At 43.3% G+C, this 21574-nt stretch overlaps 1 protein-coding gene across 1 annotated transcript in view; it reads left to right on the forward strand.

Annotated features, from left to right (window-relative positions):
• LOC120045088 (oligophrenin-1-like) overlaps nucleotides 1-21574 on the forward strand; it is a 63347-nt gene that overhangs the window by 32007 nt on the left and 9766 nt on the right. Inside the window, exons 5-19 of the mRNA XM_038989958.1 lie at nucleotides 356-457; nucleotides 668-778; nucleotides 1283-1387; nucleotides 1536-1665; nucleotides 2646-2746; nucleotides 2972-3063; nucleotides 12504-12582; nucleotides 12813-12846; nucleotides 12999-13061; nucleotides 14094-14168; nucleotides 16523-16607; nucleotides 17573-17631; nucleotides 20340-20445; nucleotides 20860-21019; nucleotides 21218-21368. Coding sequence (XP_038845886.1) covers nucleotides 356-457; nucleotides 668-778; nucleotides 1283-1387; nucleotides 1536-1665; nucleotides 2646-2746; nucleotides 2972-3063; nucleotides 12504-12582; nucleotides 12813-12846; nucleotides 12999-13061; nucleotides 14094-14168; nucleotides 16523-16607; nucleotides 17573-17631; nucleotides 20340-20445; nucleotides 20860-21019; nucleotides 21218-21368 — 1453 coding nt within the window. The remainder of the gene's footprint in view (nucleotides 1-355; nucleotides 458-667; nucleotides 779-1282; nucleotides 1388-1535; nucleotides 1666-2645; nucleotides 2747-2971; nucleotides 3064-12503; nucleotides 12583-12812; nucleotides 12847-12998; nucleotides 13062-14093; nucleotides 14169-16522; nucleotides 16608-17572; nucleotides 17632-20339; nucleotides 20446-20859; nucleotides 21020-21217; nucleotides 21369-21574) is intronic.

Genomic DNA, 21574 nt, shown 5'->3' on the forward strand with positions numbered 1-21574 from the left:
GTACACCAGTGTTCCCCCACTCTGTCCTGGGTGACCTCCCAGACAGTCCACAGTTTTGTTATATTCCTGCACTAACACACCTGATTCTTGTAATAACCAAGCCCTTGAGTAGTTGAATCAGATGTGCAAGGCTAGAACAAAAATGTGGACTGTTTTGTGGTCCCCCAGGAGGGGGTTGGGGAAACTCTGATCTCGACAGATCAAGGCCAGTTATGGCTGTGTGGAGCAACATGTGCATGTACAAACTGTTGTGATTAAGATCTTGCTATTATTCTTCTTGACTCATGATGAAGTCTCACGCTGAAAAAAAGTTTTGTTGAATTATGGTGTAATTGAATAAACTTCCTTCTTTTAGGAAAGAAGGAAGAAGTTTGAGAAAGAGAGCGAAAAATATTACTCTCAGTTAGATAAACATCTGAATTTGTCTGCGAAGAAGAAGGAAACTCAGCTGCAAGAGGTTGGTGGAAATCCCTCAACATAGGCTTCCTGTAAAGAGTTCAATGGAATTTTTTTACAAAGTTTTGTTTGTAAAATGACTTTATTGTATTATAATGCTCCCTAATTGGATAACTCAACTAGCTCAATAGCTTAAAGATGAGCTAATAACACTTATGAAGACTAATTGGAAATAAGCTGCTTTTGTAATCACCATTTGATTCCTCCACAGGCTGACGAGCTGCTGGACAAAGAGAGGCTGAACTTCTATGAGTCGTCAGTGGAGTATGTGTACCAGATCCAGCAGGTGCAGGACCGAAAGAAGTTTGATGTGGTGGAGCCTGTAAGTGCTTTCTTGTCTCCCACACTTCCTGTTTACGCCTCCCTGTGTTGCTGCATGGCTATCCATACACACACACACACACAAGGCTGTAGATGCTGCCTGTGTAACCTATTATATGATACGGCCACAGTGGATCAATAGCCCTCATCCTGAACTAACTATAGTTACCTCTGAACACCTGCACATTAAGGAAGGCAAGTCTAGCATGGCACTAGGAAACAATTTCTCACAATTGCATTGATTTCTCATTGGACCCAAATGCTAGAGTAGAAATAGGTTAGTGTTAGAGTACATTATGAGTGAGTGTTAAGAACAGCCTTTGAACAGCTGTGAGAGCCTAGAAATTTGGTACTCAAGGCAGGTATGGAGGTGAACTCTTACACTTCACTTTATTAAGTATTATGAAATACATTTGCCCATTAGAAGAATATAGTGACAGGACCATTTTCTGAATGATTATCAATATACTAATAATTATATGTATGTTGCGTTTTCAATGGACAGGTGCTGGCATTTCTTCACAGTATCCTAACACTCAACAACCTGACGGTGGAGATGACTCAGGACTTCATGCCCTATAAGCAGGAGCTGCAGCTCAGCTTGCAGAATGTGAGTAGCTACCGAGGGGTAATGAGACTCAATGATGATGCCTAATGATGGTGGTAATGGTAGTGACGGGTCTGGTTAGGACTTCAGGAAGCTGTAATGGGGCTTTCTTATAACCATCCGACATGGACTGTTTTGCTGTGATCTGCAGACGCGGAACCACTTTGAGAGCACTCGTGAGGAGATGGAGGAGCTGATGAAGAGAATGAAGCATTCAACCCAGATCGGCAAAATGCACGGCCAGCCAACCATTGAGGGCTACCTGTACTCTCAGGAGAAGTGTAAGTATTCATGTTACAGTTTGTTCGTGAACCTGCTGTCTTCCCACGAAGTGAGTGCCCTTTGATATTTTAAGTAGAAATTGTGCACCAATATTGAATTTTAAAAGCATGTTATATTAAATGAAGTGCTCTTTAATATACCACATGGAAAATTCAAGCAATCAGATTTTTTATATTAATAAAGGCTTGCTAAAATGCCAAAATTCAGCATTTTGACATGTCCCTCATCCAACCCTATGTCACTTCTAGAAAGATTTTAACTCACAATCATTGTAAAGACCTAATTATTTTGTTCCTTTGACAAAGCAATTTCTGAATATTATTTATTTCAGGTCGTTAGTGAGACATGTGTCTGTCCCTAATGTTTAAGGTCAACCCTGGTACTTGAACTGAACTCTCGTTTTAATAAGGTGAAACTATTCCATAAAAAAAAAAATACAAAGAAACATTGAACATCTAATAGTCAAATCATAGCGTAAGAGTAGGTGAGCTGGTTCTACACTTTTTGGCCATTTTATGGTGGAAACTGAGCAGGTTGAGCATAAACACGCCAACCCTGTTACCCATAGATAGACAGGCTAGAATTGATTTATCAAGTATCATGTTTAAAAAAATATGTTTCATTCATTTCCCACTCCCTGTGGAGTGGCAAACCCTGTGGAGTGACATACTAAGCTTCCATTCCCCCTTTCACAAGGGGATTTATTTATCATCAACCCTGTTACGGTCAACCTATTACTTTATTTGCCTCTATATAGGCACTTACTATATAGTATTATTATATCGTGAGATTGGAAAGTAGTTTTTTTTTAGGTTTAACATGCGCTCTTTGACAATGTTAAAATGAGGTGAAATCAAAAGTGCATTTCAACCAAGTTACACTTCTCAAAAGGCACCTAATTGGTGGAGCGAACCTGCTATATTCCTCAACATGTTGTATTGAATGAGCCCTGACATATCCTATCACCCTGTTCTCCCAGGGGCCTTGGGTGTGTCATGGGTGAAGTACTACTGCAAGTATCACAAAGACAGCAAGCTGTTTGTCATGGTCCCTGCTGAACCAAAACCCGCAACCAAACAGGTAGGTCATAAAATTGGTCATAGAATCTTCATTAGACACTTGAACAACTATTTGTTCATCTCTGATATAAGTCAATAGAATTCTTCAAATGCACATGCATATTTGCTCATATAATGAATTTTTAAATTTTATTTTTTAAACTTTCTCCAAAGCTGTAATGTAGAGATTATCTCTCTAGGCCTCTCCACCCTCCTTTTACCCACACACTGTGATTCTTTCTTCCAGGGCCCCACAGAGCTGAAGCTTAAATCCTGCTTCCGCCGAAAGACAGAGTCCATAGACAAGCGCTTCTGCTTTGATATCGAAACTTACGAGAGGTTAGAACAAACAAGCCACTTTGAGACTTCGAGATGAGGTAGACTTCGTATAAGATCATACATGCTTGTGGTATAAACAAGTTTGAGGTGAACAGGTGGTCTACAAGGACGCTGAGTGCGAGTATGTACAGAGTGGATGATAGCCCAAACAATCAGTTGGCAGCAGGTACCTACTTCCTGCTGGAAGTAGATGGCAAACTCTGTGATTTCAGGGGAAGGGAACACCATGAACTCATATTTATACAAGCAAGGCATTATTTACAATATTTACAGCAGAGGGACGCAAGCCGTACACTGACATTTCATTGTATTGTATTTATTATGGATCCCCATTGGCTGCTGCCAAGGCAGCAAAATTTGGCAGTTATACAATTTAAAAAACATTCATTACAGAATCCACAACACATTGTCCAAATCAAATGTATTTATAAAGCCCTTCTTACATCAGCTGATATTTTTTTTTTTTTTTTTCCCACCTTTATTTAACCAGGTAGGCAAATTGAGAACACGTTCTCATTTACAATTGCGACCTGGCCAAGATAAAGCAAAGCAGTTCGACACATACAACAACACATAGTTACACATGGAGTAAAACAAACATACAGTCAATAATACAGTGAAAAATAAGTCTATATACAATGTGAGCAAGTGAGGTGAGATAAGGGAGGTGAAGGCAAACAAAATATATATATAAATAAATAAAAATATAAAAAAGGCCATGGTAGCGAAGTAAATACAATATAGCAAGTAAAAAAACACTGGAATGGTTGGTTTGCAGTGGAAGAAAGTGCAAAGTAGAGATAGAAATAATGGGGTGCAAAGGAGCAAAATAAATAAATAAATACAGTAGGTAAAGAGGTAGTTGTTTGGGCTAAATTATAGATGGGCTATGTACAGGTGCAGTAATCTATGAGCTGCTCTGACAGCTGGTGCTTAAAGCTAGTGAGGGAGATAAGTGTTTCCAGTTTCAGAGATTTTTGTAGTTCGTTCCAGTCATTGGCAGCAGAGAACTGGAAGGAGAGGCGGCCAAAGGAAGAATTGGTTTTGGGGGTGACCAGAGAGATATACCTGCTGGAGCGCGTGCTACAGGTAGGTGCTGCTATGGTGACCAGCGAGCTGAGATAAGGGGGGACTTTACCTAGCAGGGTTTTGTAGATGACCTGGAGCCAGTGGGTTTGGCGACGAGTATGAAGCGAGGGCCAGCCAACGAGAGTGTACAGGTCGCAGTGGTGGGTAGTATATGGGGCTTTGGTGACAAAACGGATGGCACTGTGATAGACTGCATCCAATTTATTGAGTAGGGTTTTGGAGGCTATTTTGTAAATGACATCACCGAAGTCGAGGATTGGTAGGATGGTCAGTTTTACAAGGGTATGTTTGGCAGCATGAGTGAAGGATGCTTTGTTGCGGAATAGGAAGCCAATTCTAGATTTAACTTTGGATTGGAGATGTTTGATGTGAGTCTGGAAGGAGAGTTTACAGTCTAACCAGACACCTAGGTATTTGTAGTTGTCCACATATTCTAAGTCAGAGCCGTCCAGAGTAGTGATGTTGGACAGACGGGCAGGAGCAGGCAGCGATCGGTTGAAGAGCATGCATTTAGTTTTACTTGTATTTAAGAGCAATTGGAGGCCACGGAAGGAGAGTTGTATAGCATTGAAGCTCGCCTGGAGGGTTGTTAACACAGTGTCAAAAGAAGGCCCAGAAGTATACAGAATAGTGTCGTCTGCGTAGAGGTGGATCAGAGACTCACCAGCAGCAAGAGCGACATCATTGATGTATACAGAGAAGAGAGTCGGTCCAAGAATTGAACCCTGTGGCACCCCCATAGAGACTGCCAGAGGTCCGGACAACAGACCCTCCGATTTGACACACTGAACTCGATCAGAGAAGTAGTTGGTGAACCAGGCGAGGCAATCATTAGAGAAACCAAGGCTGTCGAGTCTGCCGATGAGGATGTGGTGATTGACAGAGTCAAAAGCCTTGGCCAGGTCAATGAATACGGCTGCACAGTATTGTTTCCTATCGATGGCGGTTAAGATATCGTTTATGACCTTGAGCGTGGCTGAGGTGCACCCATGACCAGCTCTGAAACCAGATTGCATAGCGTAGAAGGTATGGTGGGATTCGAAATGGTCGGTAATCTGTTTGTTGACTTGGCTTTCGAAGACCTTAGAAAGGCAGGGTAGGATAGATATAGGTCTGTAGCTGTTTGGGTCAAGAGTGTCCCCCCCTTTGAAGAGGGGGATAACCGCAGCTGCTTTCCAATCTTTGGGAATCTCAGACGACACGAAAGAGAGGTTGAAAAGGCTAGTAATAGGGGTGGCAACAATTTCAGCAGATAGTTTTAGAAAGAAAGGGTCCAGATTATCTAGCCCGGCTGATTTGTAAGGGTCCAGATTTTGCAGCTCTTTCAGAACATCAGCTGACTGTATTTGGGAGAAAGAGAAATGGGGAAGGCGTGGGCGAGTAGCAGAGGGGAGGGCAGTGCTGTTGACCGGGGTAGGGGTAGCCAGGTGGAAAGCATGGCCAGCCGTAGAAAAATGCTTATTGAAATTCTCAATTATAGTGGATTTGTCGGTGGTGACAGTGTTTCCTATCTTCAGTGCAGTTGGAAGCTGGGAGGAGGTGTTCTTATTCTCCATGGACTTTACAGTGTCCCAGAACTTTTTTGAGTTTGTGTTGCAGGAAGCAAATTTCTGCTTGAAAAAGCTAGCCTTGGCTTTTCTAACTGCCTGTGTATTGGTTTCTAGCTTCCCTGAAAAGTTGCATATCACGGGGGCTGTTCGATGCTAATGCAGAACGCCATAGGATGTTTTTTTGTTGGTTAAGGGCAGTCAGGTCAGGAGAGAACCAAGGGCTATATCTGTTCCTGGTTCTAAATTTCTTGAATGGGGCATGCTTATTCAAGATGGTGAGGAAGGCATTTAAAAAAAATATCCAGGCATCCTCTACTGACGGGATGAGATCAATATCCTTCCAGGATACCTCGGCCAGGTCGATTAGAAAGGCCTGCTCGCTGAAGTGTTTCAGGGAGCGTTTGACAGTGATGAGTGGAGGTCGTTTGACCGCTGACCCATTACGGATGCAGGCAATGAGGCAGTGATCGCTGAGATCTTGGTTGAAAACAGCAGAGGTGAATTTGGAGGGCAAGTTGGTTAGGATGATATCTATGAGGGTACCCGTGTTTACGGAATTGGGGTGGTACCTGGTAGGTTCCTTGATAATTTGTGTGAGATTGAGGGCATCAAGCTTAGATTGTAGGATGGCTGGGGTGTTAAGCATGTTCCAATTTAGGTCGCCTAGCAGCACGAGCTCTGAAGATAGATGGGGGGCAATCAGTTCACATATGGTGTCCAGAGCACAGCTGGGGGCAGAGGGTGGTCTATAGCAGGCGGCAACGGTGAGAGACTTGTTTTTAGAGAGGAGGATTTTTAAAAGTAGAAGTTCAAATTGTTTGGGAACAGACCTGGATAGTAAAACAGAACTCTGCAGGCAATCTTTGCAGTAGATTGCAACACCGCCCCCTTTGGCCGTTCAATCTTGTCTGAAAATCTTGTAGTTAGGGATGAAAATGTCAGAATTTTTGGTGGTCTTCCTAAGCCAGGATTCAGACACGGCTAAAAGATCTGGGTTGGCAGAGTGTGCTAAAGCAGTGAACAAAACAAACTTGGGGAGGAGGCTTCTAATGTTAACATGCATGAAACCAAGGCTATTACGGTTACAGAAGTCATCAAAAGAGAGCGCCTGGGGAATAGGAGTGGAGCTAGGTACTGCAGGGCCTGGATTCACCTCTACATCACCAGAGGAACAGAGGAGGAGTAGGATAAGGGTACGGCTAAAAGCTATGAGAATTGGTCGTCTAGAACGTCTAGAACAGAGAGTAAAAGGAAGTTTCTGGGGGCGATAAAATAGCTTCAAGGAATAATGTACAGACAAAGGTATGGTAGGATGTGAATACAGTGGAGGTAAACCTAGGTATTGAGTGATGATGAGAGAGATATTGTCTCTAGAAACATCATTGAAACCAGGTGATGTCATCGCATATGTGGGTGGTGGAACTGAAAGGTTGGATATGGTATAGTGAGCAGGGCTAGAGGCTCTACAGTGAAATAAGCCAATAAACACTAACCAGAACAGCAATGGACAAGGCATATTTACATTAAGGAGAGGCATGCTTAATCGAGTGATCATAAGGGTCCAGTGAGTAGAGGTTGGTTGGGGTCACGGCGATCCAGACAGCTGGCCGGTAGCAAGATAGCATAGGATGGAGGTCTATTTTTAGTCACCTCGTGCGTTTCCGTCGGTAGATTAGTGGGGTTCCGTGTGGTAGAGGGGATCAATCCAATTGGCAAAATAGATATAGTGACCCAAGAAAAATTGTCCGATATACTTATTCAGATAGCAGCCGATAAGACAGCTAACGATTAGCGGGCCCCAGATGAGCGTTCAGGTAACGTCGCGGCGGAGGTGCCAGTTGGATAACTCCCTCGGGCAGATAACGTCGGTAGTCAGTCATGAAGGCCCGGTGGGGCTCCGCATTTGTAGTAAAAAAACGGGTCCGGATAGGTGATTGTAGCCCAGGAATGGCTGATGGAACTCTTCAGCTGGCTAGCTCCGGAATAATTTAAGTTTGCTCCGGGATCGACGTAAGCCAATAGTCACACGGTTTGCAGCTAGCTAGCTGCGAAATCAAGGTGTAAATGTCCAGAGCTTGCGGTTGAAATCCGGGGATATTGAGAAAAATAGGTCCGGTATGTTCTGGTCTGAGTCGCGTTGTACAAAAGTGCCGATAGATTATCGAGCTAAAGGAATAGCTGATGACCACAAAACGTGGGTAGCTGAAATACTAACGTTAGCCAGTAAACCGGCTAACTTCTGGGTAGTTTCAGGTTAGCTTCTGGCTAGCTTCTGGTTAGCTTCTGGCTAGCTTCTGGTTAGCTTCTGGTTAGCTTCTGGCTAGCTTCTGGCAAGCTTCAATTGTGAATTTTCAGATTTTAGGTAAATAATACTTTTTTTTCTGTAATTGGTGAGGCGGGTTGCAGGAAAGCTTTTTGTAGTTGAGTTCTTGGATAATAAAATATATAAAAGATATGCGAAGAAAGGTGTAAATATATATACAGGACACGACAATACGAGGGCAAAATGACGTCTGAACTGCTATGCCATCTTGGAAGAAAGATATATCAAAGTGTTGTACAGAAACCCAGCCTAAAACCCCAAAAAGCAAGCAATGCAGGTGTAGAAGCACGGTGGCTAGGAAAAACTCCCTAGAAAGGCCAAAACCTAGGAAGAAACCTAGAGAGGAACCAGGCTATGAGGGGTGGCCAGTCCTCTTCTGGCTGTGCCGGGTGGAGATTATAACAGAACATGGCCAAGATGTTCAAATGTTCATAAATGACCAGCATTGTCAAATAATAATAATCACAGTAGTTGTCGAGGGTGCAACAAGTCAGCACCTCAGAGGTAAATGTCAGTTGGCTTTTCATAGCCGATCATTGAGAGTATCTCTACCGCTGTCTCTAGAGAGTTGACCAGGTAGAGAGAGAGGTAGAGAGAGAGGTAGAGAGAGAGGTAGAGAGAGAGGTAGAGAGAGAGGTAGAGAGAGAGGTAGAGAGAGAGGTAGAGAGGTAGATGTAGAGAGAGAGGTAGAGAGGTAGATGTAGAGAGAGAGGTAGAGGTAGAGAGAGAGGTAGAGAGGTAGATGTAGAGAGAGAGGTAGAGAGGTAGATGTAGAGAGAGAGGTAGAGAGGTAGATGTAGAGAGAGAGGTAGAGAGGTAGATGTAGAGAGAGAGGTAGAGAGGTAGATGTAGAGAGAGAGGTAGAGAGGTAGGTGTAGGGGGAGAGAGGTAGATGGAGGGGGAGAGAGAGAGGTGGAGGGGTAGAGAGAGAGGTGGAGGGGGAGAGAGAGAGGTGGAGGGGGAGAGAGAGAGGTGGAGGGGGAGAGAGAGAGGTGGAGGGGGAGAGAGAGAGGTGGAGGGGGAGAGAGAGAGGTGGAGGGGGAGAGAGAGAGGTGTAGGGGGAGAGAGAGAGGTGTAGGTAGAGGTGTAGGGGGAGAGGTAGAGGTAGAGGTGTAGGGGGAGAGGTAGAGGTGTAGGGGGAGAGGGAGAGGTGTAGGGGGAGAGGTAGAGGTGTAGGGGGAGAGGTGTAGGGGTAGAGGTGTAGGGGGAGAGGTGTAGGGGGGGAGGTGTAGGGGGGGAGAGCGAGCGAGATAGGGGGAGAGAGCGAGCGAGGTAGAGAGCGAGGTAGAGGGAGAGGTAGAGAGGTAGATGTAGAGAGAGAGGTAGAGAGGTAGATGTAGAGAGAGAGGTAGAGAGGTAGATGTAGGGGGAGAGAGAGAGGGGTAGAGAGGTAGATGTAGGGGGAGAGAGAGAGGTGTAGGGGGAGAGAGAGAGGTGTAGGGGGAGAGAGAGGTGTAGGGGGAGAGAGAGAGGTGTAGGGGAGAGAGAGAGGTGTAGGGGGAGAGAGAGAGGTGTAGGTAGAGGTGTAGGGGGAGAGGTAGAGGTAGAGGTGTAGGGGGAGAGGTAGAGGTGTAGGGGGAGAGGTAGAGGTGTAGGGGGAGAGGTAGAGGTGTAGGGGGAGAGGTAGAGGTGTAGGGGGAGAGGTGTAGGGGTAGAGGTGTAGGGGGAGAGGTGTAGGGGGGGAGGTGTAGGGGGGGAGAGCGAGCGAGATAGGGGGAGAGAGCGAGCGAGGTAGAGAGCGAGGTAGAGGGAGAGGTAGAGAGGTAGATGTAGAGAGAGAGGTAGAGAGGTAGATGTAGAGAGAGAGGTAGAGAGGTAGATGTAGGGGGAGAGGTAGATGTAGGGGGAGAGAGGTAGATGTAGGGGGAGAGAGAGAGGTGTAGGGGGAGAGAGAGAGGTGTAGGGGGAGAGAGAGAGGTGTAGGGGGAGAGAGAGAGGTGTAGGGGGAGAGAGAGAGGTGTAGGGGGAGAGAGAGAGGTGTAGGGGGAGAGAGAGAGGTGTAGGGGGAGAGAGAGAGGTGTAGGGGGAGAGAGAGAGGTGTAGGTAGAGGTGTAGGGGGAGAGGTAGAGGTAGAGGTGTAGGGGGAGAGGTAGAGGTGTAGGGGGAGAGGTAGAGGTGTAGGGGGAGAGGTAGAGGTGTAGGGGGAGAGGTAGAGGTGTAGGGGGAGAGGTGTAGGGGTAGAGGTGTAGGGGGAGAGGTGTAGGGGGAGAGGTGTAGGGGGGGAGGTGTAGGGGGGGAGAGCGAGCGAGATAGGGGGAGAGAGCGAGCGAGGTAGAGAGCGAGGTAGAGGTAGAGGTGTAGGGGGAGAGGTAGAGAGCGAGGTAGAGGTAGAGAGCGAGGTAGAGGTAGAGAGCGAGGTAGAGAGCGAGGTAGAGAGCGAGGTAGAGAGCGAGGTAGAGAGCGAGGTAGAGGTAGAGAGCGAGGTAGAGGTAGAGAGCGAGGTAGAGGTAGAGAGCGAGGTAGAGGTAGAGAGCGAGGTAGAGGTAGAGAGCGAGGTAGAGGTAGAGAGCGAGGTAGAGGTAGAGAGCGAGGTAGAGGTAGAGAGCGAGGTAGAGAGCGAGGTAGAGGTAGAGAGCGAGGTAGAGGTAGAGAGCGAGGTAGAGGTAGAGAGCGAGGTAGAGGGCGAGCGCGAGGTAGAGGGCGAGCGCGAGGGCGAGCGCGAGGTAGAGGGCGAGCGCGAGGTAGAGGGGTAGAGAGGTAGAGAGGTAGAGAGGTAGAGAGGTAGAGAGGTAGAGAGGTAGAGGTAGAGAGGTAGAGGTAGAGAGGTAGAGGTAGAGGTAGAGCGAGGTAGAGGTAGAGCGAGGTAGAGCGAGGTAGAGGTAGAGCGAGGTAGAGAGGTAGAGGTAGAGCGAGGTAGAGAGGTAGAGGTAGAGCGAGGTAGAGCGAGGTAGAGGTAGAGCGAGGTAGAGGTAGAGCGAGGTAGAGGTAGAGCGAGGTAGAGGTAGAGCGAGGTAGAGAGGTAGAGGTAGAGCGGTAGAGGTAGAGCGAGGTAGAGAGGTAGAGCGAGGTGTAGAGGTAGAGCGAGGTGTAGAGGTAGAGCGAGGTGTAGAGGTAGAGCGAGGTGTAGAGGTAGAGCGAGGTGTAGAGGTAGAGCGAGGTGTAGAGGTAGAGCGAGGTGTAGAGGTAGAGCGAGGTGTAGAGGTAGAGCGAGGTGTAGAGGTAGAGCGAGGTGTAGAGGTAGAGCGAGGTGTAGAGGTAGAGCGAGGTGTAGAGGTAGAGCGAGGTGTAGAGGTAGAGCGAGGTGTAGAGGTAGAGCGAGGTGTAGAGGTAGAGCGAGGTGTAGAGGTAGAGCGAGGTGTAGAGGTAGAGCGAGGTGTAGAGGTAGAGCGAGGTGTAGAGGTAGAGCGAGGTGTAGAGGTAGAGCGAGGTGTAGAGGTAGAGCGAGGTGTAGAGGTAGAGCGAGGTGTAGAGGTAGAGCGAGGTGTAGAGGTAGAGCGAGGTGTAGAGGTAGAGCGAGGTGTAGAGGTAGAGCGAGGTGTAGAGGTAGAGCGAGGTGTAGAGGTAGAGCGAGGTGTAGAGGTAGAGCGAGGTGTAGAGGTAGAGCGAGGTGTAGAGGTAGAGCGAGGTGTAGAGGTAGAGCGAGGTGTAGAGGTAGAGCGAGGTGTAGAGGTAGAGCGAGGTGTAGAGGTAGAGCGAGGTGTAGAGGTAGAGGTGTAGAGGTAGAGGTGTAGAGGTGTAGAGGTGTAGAGGTGTAGAGGTGTAGAGGTGTAGAGGTGTAGAGGTAGAGGTGTAGAGGTGTAGAGGTAGAGGTAGAGGTGTAGAGGTAGAGGTGTAGAGGTAGAGGTGTAGAGGTAGAGGTGTAGAGAGGTAGAGGTAGAGGTAGAGAGGTAGAGAGGGCGAGGTAGAGAGGGCGAGGTAGAGGGCGAGGTAGAGGGCGAGAGCGAGGTAGAGTTGTAGAGAGCGAGGTAGAGTTGTAGAGAGCGAGGTAGAGTTGTAGAGAGAGAGAGCGAGGTAGAGTTGTAGAGAGAGGTAGAGGTGTAGAGGTAGAGAGAGATACTCCAGATATAACAGACTGACCCTAGCCCCCCGACACATAAAATACTGGAGGCTGAGACAGGAGAGGATAGTACAAACCTGTTTTTTGTGCCCTCAGGCCCATACTCCACTACCACATATCTACAACGAAAATCTGTGTGTATAGTGCGTATGTTATCGTGTGTGCATGCATGTGCCTGTTTGTTACTTCACAGTCCCCGCTGTTCCATAAGGTGTATTTTTATCAGACAGAGGGACCACAATGGAAATAAGTCTCAGACTTTATTGTGATATCTTCGATGATTTTACTAATGTGCATGTAAGGCTTTTTCACGTTTTATGTGTGTTTGTTTTTTTAATGGTCGATTTAATAAACTCAAATAAAAAAGGAGCTCGGACACCAGCCAATTAAAAAAAAAATATATATATATATATATAATATATTAGTCAAACATGCAATATTGTCTATGCACTAACTGTGACACTTGTTCCTATCACCATAGAAACATACCTGTCACTCTCCAGGCTGTTTCGGAGGCCAACAGGAAGTTATGGATGGAGGCCATGGATGGAAAAGAGCCTGTGAGTTTCTTTACTGGAGGGTCCATACAGCCCCCTTGGTCCAAATGTTATTCTGTACTGTAAAGGCATTGTGTTTTATAGTCCTAATCTTGCTGTTTTTCTTTGGTAATGATAATGAAAGTCGGATCTCTTTATAATAATATCATATATTCAGGGTTGTTTTTATGATGGCCACAGAAAGCTCCACAGATATCAGTTTTTTGGTGTTTTACATTGTCCTTTCATTCCAGATTTATCATTCCCCAATTCACAAGCAAGCTGAAAGTATGTACCATTACCAATGTTCATTATTTGTTGTTTTTTACTGCAGTATAATATAGTGAATTAAACCATATTAATCTCACTGAACATGCATAAAGACACATTTGTTTGTCATTCCACTGCTTGTGAAATCTGTTAAATGTTGTCTTCCACAGTGGAATTGAATGAAGTTGGATTCAAGTTTGTAAGAAAATGCATTAACTTCGTTGAAACTAAAGGTAAAGTAACCAGAAAGTTTTAGTCCATACCATGCGTTTTGTCTTTGTATGCCGCCTATCAGATTTCATGGCAGTTTCGTCATAGTCTAGTCAGTTTTCCATATTGCCCGTTAGAGGGCAGAGATGAGTTGTGTTTGAAAGGAGGGACTCTAAAGCCTCACTGCTATCCTAAATGAACTTTCTCAACAGAGGCCAGCAGTAAATAAAAACACAACAGATGCATTATGATGTCCAGGCAGGGAAGCTTAACTTTGCCATTTAGCTCACCACAATAAATGTCCTTATAGTAGACCACTTCAGTCCATACTACATTTGCTGTTTTACTTTGTTTACAGCAATATAACTAATAATAACGCACCAGTACTATACATAGCTTTTTAAGAATCATACCACTATGTAGGCAACAAATGTATTACTCCAGAGAGAGTATATTTCCATGTGGCATCAGAAAACTGTTAAATGTGTGGGCACATTCAACTGCTCCTATCTCTCAAGCAGCTCAAATTCTTTAGATTCCATGGGCCTTCTCACTTCAGCCCTCCCTAATTCACTCGTCAAATTTATTTACGAGTTTGGTGAGGCACCAGCACTATGATTCTGTATGGTTTAGGTGGTCGAGCATGGCACTTGCAAAGCCAGGATTGCGGGTTCGATTCCCGGGGCCAATCATGCATTAAATGTATTAACGCATGACTGTAAGTCTCTTTAGATAAAAGCGTCCGCTAAATGGCATACATTAAATTATCCTCTTATCTTTCACAACTAGGAAGATATACAGGCCTCGTATGATAACATAAACTCCAGCCATCCACTGGAGCAGTGAAGCAAATCATTCATTTGGAAGAGGCTGGGAGGTAGGCTAGCGTTGTGAAGGCGTTGTCTGCTACGTCCTTATTTTCACTCCAGTTGATACAGGCCTGCACTGAGGAACAGCCTGTACATTTCCACTGCTCTGAATTTCTCTGGCGGAAACTCCCCCTTTTCTTTCCTTTTACCTAAACCCCACCCACTCTCTCCTTCTCTCTTTTACAGGACTCACACAAGAAGGAGTATACAGAACTGTTGGCAGTAACATCCAAGTGCAGAAGCTTTTAAATGCTTTCTTTGGTGAGGAAATTACCCAGTCGACATGTTCTCTCTCTCTCTCTCTAGATAGATAGATAGATAGATAGATAGATGGGATTGAAGAATGCATGAAACAGAGGGGCTGTTTGAAGCAGAATACAGAGATTAAACTGTTACATTTCCCTGTTTTACTGGCACACACAGCTTGCCTGAGAACTCAAACTGAATTATTTTGCTTCTTTTTTTTTTTTTACATACTTCATTCTGAGACGGTTGTTGTGCAAAACAAAGACCTCAGTGATTGGATCATTTCTAACTAATCAGAGTATCAAGGCCAATGACACATTTAAAAAAATACATGCTTTACCCATGTGTGTTCTGACTCTGGCCCAACTCAGCAGTTTTTCTAGGACCAATCAGAACAGTTAGAATGTCTTTGCATTCTAGAAGTCATCGGGGAGCTACACAGATCCAGACTCATTGCGGAGAACAAAGTAACGTCCGTGGGTGTGGTGTAGCGTTTGGGCGAAGCAAGTATTTTGGGTAGCCAGGCAAACAGCAGATTTTGAAGCAATATTAAAAAGCACCAAATGCATATTTATGAAGTAGTTTATAAGTAATTCCCTTGCCCCTAAGGCAAATATAACATAAATAAATATAACATTTATTTTTTCCAATATTAAACTAGATGTCACTATGTGCTACTGCAAAGGCTTAATTTATCATAATATTGTATCCATATCATAATCTTGTATCCAACCCTCCATAATAGTTTTACTGTTGTGGAAACAGTGCAAAAGACACTGGCATTTTATATATACTTGTATTTTAAGATAAATAAAATAATCTGAGACAAACTCGGAAAGTAAATGAATACTTTAATTCACCAATACAGTCAGATATTTCAACTAGCTGCACCTACTGTAGATAACTTGCCAGTGACCTTAAGAAAATGAAATAAATAACACTCTAATCAGAACGTGTTTGCAAGGGCCCCTGTAAAGAAAATGTTTTAACATTTCTGCAAAAAAAAAAAAAGGTGATATTTTATAACTTTTTTCCAGTTTATTTAAAAAATATATATATATCTTTTTTAGTCTGGGGATGAGCATGCGCATCTTCATTATGTAACCATTGTTCCTCTTTAGTGCATTTAACAATATGTCGCGAGTAAAAACCTTGGGTAACGAGTTGATACAATTCCAAATCTAGAAGGTTAAAACCACCCTCCGATTTAGGGATGTAAAACGTTCCTAATTATTCAGAGTTTTATTTGCCCATGTGAAGTCTGTTACGACCGAGTTTCCTTTTTTTTAAAGAATGTCTTTGGTGGGGTAATTGGTATTACTGAGAATAAATATACAAACTTTGGGAGCCATGCCATTCTAAAGAGGTTTATTCTACTTGTTAAATTTATGGGGAGATTATTCAATTGAATTAGATCTGGGATAACTTTATCTTAATATATTTGTTTTATTGTCACTTAAATATCCTAAGTATTTACATTTTTTGTGGTTCACTTAAAGGATTGCTGTAGATCACAAGTTAAATTGTATTTTTCCTATTGCCATAATTTCATTTTTTTTCACGTTAATTTTATATGCTGAGATACCAAAGGTTTTTACTTGCGACATATTGTTAAATGCACTAAAGAGGAACAATGGTTACATATGGAAGATGCGCATGCTCATCCCCAGACTATTTTCACGTATTGTCAGTGCAAACATGAGGGGGGAGAGAGGACATCCCAATCTCGTACCCGGGGGCGATTTTTAACATGTAATTCTTGGTGGGTGGGGGGGGGGAGGGGGGGGCTCTTGGAGCAGAGAGAAAAAATGTGGGATGCATGCCAGCAAAGCCACAACACTAAACAATACAGGATATTTTTATTACATTTATTATTTCAGGTGTAAAGTTGAAAGCTTCCAAAGTTTTGAATAGAAAAGGCCACTCGACGGTGAAAAGCCTTTTCGGTATCAACAGCCATTATTGATACATCTTGTTTTTTAGAGTACTGTATTATACTGAAACATGTTTTTATTTGTAAGTGTATATTTCTAATAAACAATGTTGGCTTAATATGTATCAAGTCTGGTAATACTTCTGCCATTCTGTTGCTTATGAGTATTGTTATTATTTTATTGTCACATTTTATTACATTTATGGGTCTGTAATCTGACGGGACTCCATATTTTCCTTGTTTTAATATAACTGAAATAACGGTTTGATACATGAAACTCAGAAGCACTGAATTGAGTGACGTGTGTTGTCATTTGAGTAAATAGGGGCACTACTTAAATAGTATGCTTTATTTGAGTTTAACCTGTATTTGTTGTCAATCTTCAGAATTGTGTGTTCTTGTTTTGTTTTTAATCGGCTTTCTCCTCTTCCTGTAGATCAGAAATGCCCAGGGGATGTGGATTTCCACAGCAGCGACTGGGACATTAAAACCATCACAAGTGCCATGAAGTTTTATCTCCGGTGTGTTACCGTCCTATTAAATCTTGTCAAACTCATTCCACGGAGGCCCGAGTGTCTGTGGGCTCTTCCTTTATTCTTGATTGATGAATTAAGGTCACTAATTAGTGGAAAACTCCCCTCAGCTGGTTGTCTAGGTCTTAATTGAAAGGAAAAAACAAAAACCAGCAGACACTAGGCCCTCCATGGAATGAGTTTGACACCCCTCTCTTAAATCATCTAGCAGGTGACAGAGCCAGTTGCTCTGTCACCTGAGCCAGTTGCTCTGGAACAACATGTTCTATAGAATGATGTTAGACCAAGCTTTGTTTGATGCCCATTAGCACTCAGCTTCTAAATTACAGACATTTAAAGAGGGCGAAACAGCGCTCTGCCATTTCCAGACTGTATATTCTTTGTTTTATGAGAAAATATAATGCCATGTTTTGAAATAAGTTATGTGCTGTGATTAGATATACTACATATTAAAGTTGTAATCATCTATGCTGGCAAAGGATGAGAGGTTTCTCTCTGCTCCATGAGCCTAGTATAATTGTTTGCTGCTTAAAGTGCTCAGTGACAAGGCCTCTTGTCTTCAAGGCCTCTTGTCTTCAAGGCCTCTTGTCTTCAAGGCCAGGTTTTTATCCTCCCCCAATACCCCTCATAATGATTTACTCACAGGTTGTCTCTCCACACTTTGAGGAGGCCAGGCAGCTGCTTGAAGGCTTACATTAGGCCTTTGGTCACTCATGCCTTAACACTGCATTGTTAAGTCTAATTTCAGACTAGGAAGGAACATTTTGAGAAGGAGACCTTTGCCAGTGGACTCTTAAATTCATTCAGAATGAGTACTGTAGCACTTGTTGATGCTGAAAGTGCATGAACAACAATTCAGTAGCAGTTATTAGAAAGGCTGTTTTAGGGTATGATGTGAGTGTTGGAGTATTTGTACTCTACTTGTTTACCTGATCTCGCGTGTTCATCCACAGGAGTTTAACAGAGCCTCTGATGACCTACGCTCTCAACAGGGACCTCATCTTAGCAGCAAGTAAGATGACTTGGAGAAACAATTACTAAGACCCACTTCAAAATCAACATTTTATTTGCACATGGCTTACACACAATGACTTGGAGAAACAATTACTCAGACCCACTTCAAGATCAACATTTTATTTGCACATGGCTTACACACTTTAAAAAGAAAAGCTGCACCAGTCCACTAAACTGATGGATTTCTGTTATCAGAACATGTAGGTCAGATTTATAGATCTTTAGGATAGTCTCGTGGCACATTTACATTTCCTTCTCATGCGAGGGCATGTTTTTGTCGAACACTTTTTTGGTATCGTACAAGTCATTAGAAGTAACGTGTAGCTCAGTTAGTAGACCAGTGCTCTTACAACACCAGGGTTGTGGGTTCGATTACCACGGGGGACCAGTACGAATAAAATATAAAAATGTATGCACTCACTACTGTCACTCTAGATATGACTAAAATGTAGCTGGAGCTGAGCAACAGGTGGTTTACTTCCACATCTTGTTTTATGTCTTCCAAGTGCTCTTTCTACAGTTAATTGTGCATTTGTTCTCCATCAGAGTGAGTTCACTCAAGTTCAACAGGCTGGGTTACAGCTATAAAAGGGAAGGGGGAAAAACATTCTCTGTTCAGTACTGTAAATTTAAAGTCAAATCCCTATTTTTTTTTTTCTTTATACAATTTTTTAAATAAAAATACACACCATCTATCTGTGTGTTCCCTGTGAAAAAAGCAATAACAAAGAAAAAGGGTATAATAGCATCAGGCATTTTATTTTATTAGATCCAGTCAATTAAAGTTCCTACCTCTGGATATCTTATTCAGTTCTCCTGCGGGGGATCCTCGTCCCTTGCCTCCTAACGTAATTTTGTTTTGGTCCGTTTCTCCAGACTGGATCCACAGTATCAAAGTGTGTGAGAAAAACTCCATATTTTGTTTGAACATGCCATAATTAAATGGTAAAACCATTGTAAAAGCATGTTATACACCAGCTCTAAACCTCTTAACTGAGATAGGGCTCCTGGGGTATGGGAGATTATCTTTTAACTTTTTGAGGTTCACATTACACCGCAATGTAGCAGCAGGTGTGCAATTGGACACCTGAAATGTTTTGACTGGGATGAGGATTTGCTGATGAACTTTCTCATGCACAATGTCTATGCATATAAACCAAAAAAGTGTTAACCAAATCAAAATATATATTTTATATTGATGGAAGCTTTGTACACACTTGGCATTCTCTCAACCAGCTTCACCTGGAATGCTTTTCCAACAGTCTTGAAGGACTTCCCACATATGCAGAGCACTTGTTGGCTGCGTTTCCTTCACTCTGTGGTCCGACTCATTCCAAACCATCTCAATTTGGTTTAGGTCGGGTGATTATGGAGGCCAGGTCATCTGATGCAGCACTCCATCACTCTCCATCTTGGTAAAATAGCCCATACTGTACACAGCCTGGAGGTGTGTTGGGTCATTGTCCTGTTGAAAAACAAATGATAGTCCCACTAAGCCCAAACTAGATGGGATGGTGTATCGCTATAGAATGCTGTGGTAGCCATGCTGGTTAAGTGTGCCTTGAATTCTAAATAAATCACAGACAGTGTCACCAGCAAAGCACCCCCACACCATAACACCACCTCCTCCATGCTTCACGGTGGGAACCACACATGCAGAGATCATCGGTTCACCCACACCGCGTCTAAAAAAGACACGGCGGTTGAAACAAAAATCTCCCATTTGGACTCCAGACCAAGAACATTGCTCGTGTTTCTTGGCCCAAGCTAGTCTCTTCTTATTATTGGTGTCCTTTTAGTAATGGATTCTTTGCAACAATTTGACCATGAATACCTAATTCACATAGCCTCCTCTGAACAGTTGATGTTGAGATGTCTGTTACTTGAACTCTGAAGCATTTATTTGGGTTGCAATTTCTGAGGCTGGTAACTCCAATGAATTTATCCTCTGCAGCAGAGGTAACTCTGGGTCTTCCTTTCCTGTGGCGGTCCTCGTGAGAGCTAGTTTCATCATAGCGCTTGATGGTTTTTGCGACTGCTCTTGAAGAAACTTTCAAAGTTCTTGACATTTTCCGTATTGACTGACCTTCATGTCTTAAATGAATGATGGACTGTCATTTTTCTTTGCTTATTTGAGCTGTTATTGCCATAATATGGACTTGGTCTTTTACAAAATAGGGGTATCTTCTGTATACTACCCTGACTTCCTTGTCATAATACAACTGATTGTCTCAAACGCATTGAGAAGGAAAGAAATTCCACAAATTAACTTTTAACCAGGCACACCTTTTAATTGAAATGCATTCCAGGTGACTACTTCATGAAGCTGGTTGATAGAATGCCAAGTGTGTGCAAAGCTGTCATCAAGGCAAAGGGTGGCTATTTGAAGAATCTCAAATATAAAATAGATTTCGATTTGTTTAACACTTTTTGGTTACTACATGATTCCATAGGTGTTATTTCATAGTTTTCCTGTCTTCGCTATTATTCTACAATGTAGAAAATAGTAAAAATAAAGAAAAACCCTTGAATGAGTAGGTGTGTCCTAACTTTTGATTGGTACTGTGTGTGTGTGTGTGTGTAATGGATTGTGTTAATTACGAATGAATACATTCACATTGCTCTTAACATAATAGGTCTCAATCTAACTTAGGGATAATATGTCAGTTATTGCTCATGTAAAATTTTTTAAATCTTGTTTCTTAGAATCAGATAGTCTAGATGATCGACTGGGTGCAATCCACTCCCTGACATACAAACTCCCAGAGAAGAATCGAGAAATGCTAAGCCTACTGATCGAACACCTGGTGAAGTAAGAGCTAACCTGATATGACACGCCACTGTTGTGCTTCAGTCTCTGTGTGCCTCTTAACTGATGAAGTTATACAAGTTATGCTTATGTAGGCCTTTTCTTGTTTTGTAATTGCATTTGTGGTGTTGTTGCATGTGCGTCAGTGAAGGGATTAAGTGGCATCTGTTCAGATGGGTAAAGTATCTGACTGAGACTCATGCATCTATGCATAGTGTCAATGTAAATTTAAACAGGAAAATACCTGTCCAATCTTCCAAAAATAATTTTATTTAATGCATTAATAGTAGTTGTGCAATTGTAAATTGACATTAACTGGCATTAACTTCCCTCTTCCCTATTTGAGAGGTGTTTGTTCCTGTTGGACATGTCTTTAGAGAATCATGTTTACGAACCCGTCTGGATTCCTGTTGGCAGTGTCTGCAGCAACAGTGGAGACAACCTGATGACTCCCTCCAACATGGGCGTGATCTTTGGCCCCACCCTGATGAGGGCAGAGGAAGAGACTGTGGCAGCCATGTTGGATATAAAGTTCCAGAACATTGTTGTTGAGATTCTAATCGAGGACTACACCAAGGTGAATTTGAAAAATTTCATTACCTTTCCTCCTTTGCAAAGAGTTCAAGAGTCATGTGATTGTTATTTAATGCACTGTGGCATCATAAACATTCAAGTATTCCATGGTACACTACATTCTAGATGTTATTAAATGCATATTCTCAAGTTGAATGTCTATATAATGTGAGTCATTTTGGACGTGCTGGGGTGATTACAGATCTTCTGCACTGCGCCAGAGGAGAGTTCCACAGCCCCACCCATGCCGCCTCCAAGGATTACCCCAAGGAAACGGCAACCAATCACCATCTCCAAGCGCACGCCCCGCGTCTACCCAGCAGTTAATTATGGCCAGCTCCAGAACACTGAGAGTAATTATCAGCCTTTGGTTTAATCATCATCCTCATTATCACCATCACCATTATTATCATTACCATCCCTTGTCCTGTGAATGCAAATAATTCTATTAGGATTATTACAGTGTACACTTGGTATGTGTAAGGTGATTTATACAGTAGGTGGCTGATGTAGTAATACAGTGCACAGAATAAACAAGTGTGAATCTTAAGTACTCGTT

This window comes from Salvelinus namaycush, chromosome 3, assembly GCF_016432855.1.
Source record: "Salvelinus namaycush isolate Seneca chromosome 3, SaNama_1.0, whole genome shotgun sequence".
Lineage (NCBI taxonomy): Eukaryota > Metazoa > Chordata > Actinopteri > Salmoniformes > Salmonidae > Salvelinus > Salvelinus namaycush.